The sequence below is a fragment of the Phaethon lepturus genome, unplaced genomic scaffold, assembly GCF_000687285.1.
Source record: "Phaethon lepturus isolate BGI_N335 unplaced genomic scaffold, ASM68728v1 scaffold15643, whole genome shotgun sequence".
In the NCBI taxonomy this organism is placed as follows: Eukaryota; Metazoa; Chordata; class Aves; order Phaethontiformes; family Phaethontidae; genus Phaethon; species Phaethon lepturus.
The window spans coordinates 13,361-19,913 of record NW_010528533.1 but is presented as its reverse complement, the minus strand read 5'-3'; the positions used below and the strand labels follow the sequence as shown (position 1 = coordinate 19,913).

General features: G+C 41.5%; 1 protein-coding gene across 1 annotated transcript in view; it reads right to left on the bottom strand.

Moving 5' to 3' along the window:
- Positions 1-856: 856 nt before the first annotated feature.
- The window catches only part of LOC104618179 (zinc finger CCCH-type antiviral protein 1-like), a gene marked incomplete at both ends in the record, with an annotated part of 16,510 nt that continues 10,813 nt past the window's right edge, over positions 857-6,553 (bottom strand). The window contains 5 exons of the mRNA XM_010283705.1: positions 857-935; positions 1,385-1,481; positions 2,037-2,157; positions 4,622-4,787; positions 6,037-6,160. Of these exons, the coding sequence (XP_010282007.1) occupies positions 857-935; positions 1,385-1,481; positions 2,037-2,157; positions 4,622-4,787; positions 6,037-6,160 (587 nt within the window). The remainder of the gene's footprint in view (positions 936-1,384; positions 1,482-2,036; positions 2,158-4,621; positions 4,788-6,036; positions 6,161-6,553) is intronic.

Genomic DNA, 6,553 nt, shown 5'->3' with positions numbered 1-6,553 from the left:
CAGCTGTGGCCAGATTGAGTTCTAGCTGGGCTTTTGCCTTTCTAATTGTCTCTCTGCATGACCTAATGAGATCCTTGCACTCTTCTTGAGTTGCCTGCCCCTTCTTCCAAAGTTGATAAACTCTAATTTTTTCCCCGAGTCCCAGAAGAAGTTCCCTGTTTAGCCAGGCCGGTCATCTTCTCCACCAGTTTGTCTTACAGTACATGGGGGGGGGAACATAGACTTTGGGCTCGCAGGGGTTTGTTTTGTTTTGTTGAAGACATGACTGCAAATGTTTTTAGATATTACTGGCTGTAACTGTTTCTGCCATTCCTTGAGGCTGTGGTCTGTGCTCAGACCTGTGAGGTATGTGACAGTACTGGGTGACTTCAAAGAGCACATAAAGATTTCCTTTCCTAGATCTCCAATCCAGACTCTATCCACCAACAACCAATATGATATTATTATTGGATGGCTTTTTAATGGCCTATACAGAAAGGGTTTGGTCTCAGCCCAGCTTCTAGTGAAGAAATACACACTTCATAGCAGCCCCTTGCTTAGCTGGTCCACCAAGTCACCAAGGTAAGCCATTAGTACATTTTTAACAGTGAATCTCTTTGTCTTGAATTTGGTGAGTTTTGTTTTTGCATGTAGATAGATGCTTAAAATGCAGATGAGGTTCATGGCACCTTTTTCAGGAACTCTTGGAAGATCACCTAGATCTTTAGCACACCCACCCAAAAAATCACTCCTGTCCCTTTGTAGCATCTACCTAGTTACAATTGCTTCAGTTAAGCAGCATCCTCCTTTGAATTGTGCCTTTCCATCAGAACTACAAGGCAGAGGGGGCGGGGAGGGAGGAAGAAAAAAAAAATACCTTGTATCCCAAGTCGGGCAGTGCAGATTGATCCCAGTGGATAGGACAGGCTTGATTTGGAATAGAAGAATCCCTCTGTCTGTGTGTAAGCAGTCAGAAAACAAGGTGTTAGTAATTCTAGTCCTGCTCTGAACATTCAAATTGGCAGCATCCCCTTTGGCCAATTCCCACATTTAAAAAAATCCCACAAAGACACTGGGAAACAGTCTCAGTCTGAGAGCTGGGCTTTGCATGCTGCCATTCAATTGCCACAGTCCTCTCTCACTTGCTTCTTTAAGAAACAACTGCCCATCACTAGTCCTGCGGATGTGGTACCTGGAGTAGATTGTACCCCAGAAACAGGTGATGCACCAAGCCAGCAGTTTGTGATATAGCTTCTGTTCAGTCAAATGGATACATTTTCTTCTAGCAACAGCTGCGTTCTTCGTGCCATTACCGCCAGCACTGGCAGCTGTTTTGCCTTAGAATTAGTCCTGAATTATGGGAAAAAAAAAAAAGCAACACACCAACTTAAAGCTCATCATTTACCCTTTCTTTATCTTCTGCACATCTTCAAAAGACACAAACTTTGGTCGCCTGCAGACCCTTCTTCTGGTTTTAAAAGAGATGTTTGTCTGGGTCATTTCTTGAGGAGAAAACAGAAGGAAAAAGAAAAAGTCATTAATAAGTCCACAAGACGGGGCCATTAATTAATGACATTCATTCATTAATGAAAAGTGCATATTCATTGTCAATTCTATCTGATGAAGAATAGTTGCACAAAGCCTATGTAAGCTTCTTGTCCTTCCTGTATCTCTGTTATTTAACCTGTGCGTAACTTGTAACTTGCTTGCTCCCTTAAGCCATTCATGCTCTTTAAACCTTGCTCCAGCAGCACAGAAAGATGCTTGATTTTTCATTTTTACCGTCCACAGGGTTAACTCACTTTACTTATGGTTTACTATGACTTTATGTGAAGACTACAAATCTTTCTATTTCTGGTCCAATGTAAGTCTGGGCAGTGTCAAGGAATAAGGGGGAAGGTTACTTTTGTAAGGCATTTCCACTGGGCCATCACTACCTTACTTCCCCTTCCAATGAGTAAAGCTGGTCATGTTAGTAAAAGAAGTCATAGCTCCTAAAAGCTGGGATAGCTTGCAAGTTAGTCTTTGTAAATCACTGCATAGTTGTAAATGAGTACCTTTAAAACTGAGATCATAATCATGCAAGCCAGCCTGGAAAGATATGGTGGCATCTGGATCTGCTAGATACAAATTCTCAATAACATCAGAAGATGGCGATTTCACACTATCCCCTTCTCCCTTTGCCGGGTGGGTGTTGGGGGCGGGGGGGAGAGAAAAAAAAAAAGAGAGAGAGAGAGAGAGAGAGAGAAGAGGAATTAGTAAACACAGTCAGGACTAAACCCTGGATAACTGGTTTGGGTAGAGGGAAAGAAGATGCAGAGTACAATTAACAGGAATCTACTCAGAACTATCATGGCCTAAAGTGCAATTACTAAACACTTATACATACTATATATATATAATAATATATAATATATAATCAGTAACGACAGACACACATGTATGCCATTTAAATCTCTGTAACAAGTTGTACTAGTTTGGCTGGGATAAAGTTAATTTTCTTCATAGTAGCTAGTATGAGGCTATGTTTTGGATTTCTGCTGAAAACAGTGTTGGTAACACAAGGATGTTTTAGTTACTGCTGAGCAGCGCTTACACAGAGCCAAGGCCTCTTCTGCTCCTCACCCCACCCCACCAGCAAGGATGCTGGGGATGCACAAGAAGTTGGGAGGGGACACAGCCAGGATACCTGACCCCAACTGACCTAAGGGATATTCCATACCATAGGACAACATGCTCAGCATATAAAGCTGGGGAAGAAGGAGGAAAGCGGGGGACATTTGGCGTTATGGCGTTTGTCTTCCCAACTAACGGTTATGCGTGATGGAGCCCTGCTTCCCTGGAGATGGCTGAGCACCTACCTGCCCATGGGAAATGGTGAATGCATTCCTTGTTTTGCTTTGCTTGTGTGTGCGGCTTTTGCTTTCCTTATTAAACTGTCTTTATCTCAACCCACAAGTTTTCTCACTTTTACCCTTCTGACTGTCTCCCCCATCCCACTGTGGGGGAAGTGAGTGAGCGGCTGTGTGGTGCTTAGTTGCTGGTTCGGTGTGAAGGATGCACTCAACTCCTTGACCAAACAATTGTTAGTTTGGTTCAGGCTCCAAAGGAAGCCAAGGCCTAGGCCGTGACCAGGCCATGAACTTCTCTAGTTACAACCTGTTCTCTGAAAACCCACACAGGAACAGGGTGACATGGTGAGCATTGATGCGTATGAGCTTGGAAACTGGAACACCAATCATGCGATTAACACATGAATAGAAGGTGGTTCTTCCAAGACTAATTTGTCAAGGAACAAAGGAAGTTGTGGGTACAAGCAGTCTCATGCTTACTTTTTCCAATCGCATGTAATTTGACTACGAGCCAACACTTTATTCCACAAATATGACGGCCTGAGTGAGCTTTCTTTGAGCTCTCCCTGCTAAGGAGCGGGCTGCACAGCAAGTGATCTCCCCTTGAGCTGGAACACCTCTCAAGGTTACTTCTTGAGGCTGAGAGACCCCTTACCAACTGCAGATCTTTGGTTAGCGACCAATAGCACCCATAACCTTGCATAATAGTGTACTAAGATTTCGTATGGGTAACTTTGAGTTATTATTATACCCTCTGTGCAGTAATAGAGAACCAGGCCATTGGACTTTGTTCATCCTACTTCAATAAAACTACTTTTGCTGCTACCTTTGGCAGTGGTTCTTTAAATGGTCTAAAATCTCCTCCGTGACAGACTAGTGTAGTTGGCAGATTCTAAATCTGCTCCATGACACCGTGGTTAAACCATGATGCAAGTATAATTCTCTAATGTACAAAACAATGTAAAATATGATGGTATGCTGATGGAGACGCTTTCCATTTAAGCTGCCTACCGAAATCAAGGTCCACCATTACAAGAGTCACTATATACATCATCTTTCCCTGCCTACTTTTCCACCTCCTTGGATCACCTTTGTGTTATGCCAGTTGTGCAGCTATACTGTAAACCAGATGGGGAAAACTCATCGGCCTTGGAGGAAGGAGAGATCCCTTATTTATTTCTTTTCCTGCATTTTTCAGATAGATCACTTTCTCATCAAAGAGGACTTGGCCACCAAGAGAAAAACGTAACATTTGATCCAAGAGAGCAGAGCAATCTTTGCATGTCCGAGGAAGCAGGACAATGCTCAAAAGAGAGGCAAAACTACTTCCTGAATAATTTAAAAGGCAATACATCTCAAGGACAGTGTATACATGTTAAATCTGTGTAGAAGCCATGGACAACTTCAAAAGGGAATCTGACTAGAGAAGGCAGCATGCATCATCAAAAACAGTCTGATCAACATCAGCTGGAAAAAAAGGAATTTTGCCTTCCTCCATTTGCCAACAAGGTCTTTGTCAGAAAAGCAGTTGCAACAAATCATCCAGACACAAAGGCAGTTGTTCATACTGAACCTCGCTGCAAGGAGATAAGGTGTGTTCCCTCCCCTCCAGCCTGTCATCATTTTATCACATCTGTTACAAACATCTGCAGCTTCACCGCCTTACCTGACACTGTAAAATTCAAGCACAAGTATTTGCTTAATTAATCTTGCTGAGCAAAGGGGAATGGGGAGGAAAAAGCTCCATACATTTCTCCAAAAGTGATTCAAAGCACAGGATGTGGACTCACCTGTTCTCCATATTCAATCCACTGGCCTTGGTCATTCTTCCAATACCAAATCCACTTTGTAGTCAATGCAAATGTGGGTTTTGTGACTGATGATGGCGTAGAGAGACGTCGAAGTGAAGACGAACAGCAGGTCATTGTCTGGAAATTAATATTCTTACCTGCTATGCTGTAAGGACAAATTCAGGTTTATTATAGTTAATAGTATATATTTTATCCTCTAATGCCCAGTTTAAGCTGGTGCAATTTTATTTAATCTATTGTGACTGCCTGAACTTAATTAGGCCCGAAATAAGAGTATTTCCCACAGCACACATGGCAGCTCTGAAAACTGTTTCCAATCTTCAGAAGCAAACTATGGCCTGTGAGAGACTGAATGCTATCTCAATCGCTAGTCAGATGTTGCACTGCCAGCTTTACAGACAGTATGGGGCTATATGTACAATGTGGCAAAAGGTATTTCTGCAATAAATAAGCATGGTTACAGCTTTTCTCAGTACAAAGAAGTTGGAAAGCATGCGACTGAGTTTGCCAGCAAACACCTGCAGCTTAACAACTTCTTTTTCTGTGGTTACAGAGGATGCAATCACAGCTGTGAGTCTATAAATAGCATTCATCACTGGAGCCAACTGGGCTCTTACTCCTGGGAAGCTCAAAAAATTAACTCTCAGGCAGAAAGACTTTGAAAGCAGTCTCCTCTTTGGAATCTTGTTTGTGATTTGCACCATCCAGCAGCCTAGTCAAGCTGCAAATCAAAAGCATCTGCTGTCTGAAGAGACATGGGCCAAAATGATTATGTCATTTTATTGCGGTCAAATGTGGGGTCCCCTATGAATCCAGGTGGCTTACAGTGGAGCTTTCAGAAAGGAGTTAAAGGGAAAATGTACTCTCTTAAAAAAAAAAGAAGAAAAAAAAAAGAAAAAAAAGATGAAAATAAAAAAGATGCACTACTTACACAAAGGGCATTTCATAAAATTCCTCCAAGCACATTATAGTTATTATTATATTACTATTATCAATACTAGCTGTATTAGGAAAGGAATAGCCATAGAGAGGGACCAGCTCTGAACTGTTGTTAAAAGGCCCAACTTAATTATTATAAATAAATCATGATTCATTATCTGAAATACTAACATTCTAAGCACTAAATTCCACCCACTTATTTTTACCCTTTATAGAGTTTTAAATGCAAGATATTGTTGTGCTATTTTTAGAAGACAAAAATGGGGTGCTATTTCCATGCAATCACTTTTACTTTTCTTTTTAAAAAAATAAAAATTCTCATTTGTACATCCTCCCAGATTCTGCGCAGCTCAGTAATCAGAAGTTATGGAAGTCAGACATCTTTAAGAAGAAAAGAAGTTTTTCCTCAGGGGCTCAACCACAGTCCTCTAACAAGCAGTCCAGTATCATTATACCTGCTGTTTTTTGGGTCACAATAGGCCTTTTCAATTTCTTCCATCATGGAAAGGTCATTCCAGGTGATCCCATTATATACCTGCCATCGATATGGCAAATGGTAATGAACAAATCTGCATTTATCTGTAATGAGATCAGACATAGTCAAGAGCTCTGCAATCATAACACAGAGAGCAAGACAAGTTAAAAAAAAAAAAAAAAGGAACAAGCATTTTTTATGCTCTGGCTTTATCTCCCAGGCTTTGGTATGAGCAATAAAGATAGAGTGCTGAAAACAGAAATATGTTTGAACAATAGGGGTGTGTGTTTCTCCCAGTCTTATCTAGAAAAGCAACATAAGCTCTCATACTGCCAAATACATTTCAAAGAAACCACAACCTTCCCTTTGCTGAGACACAACATTGGCAGCTGGGAGAGCAGTGCCACAGATAGCAAGTGTGTGTCTATGTGTCACACCACCGTGTTTCTCAGCTGTAAAAAGTCTAGCCTACACACCACATAAGCACTCTGATGTAT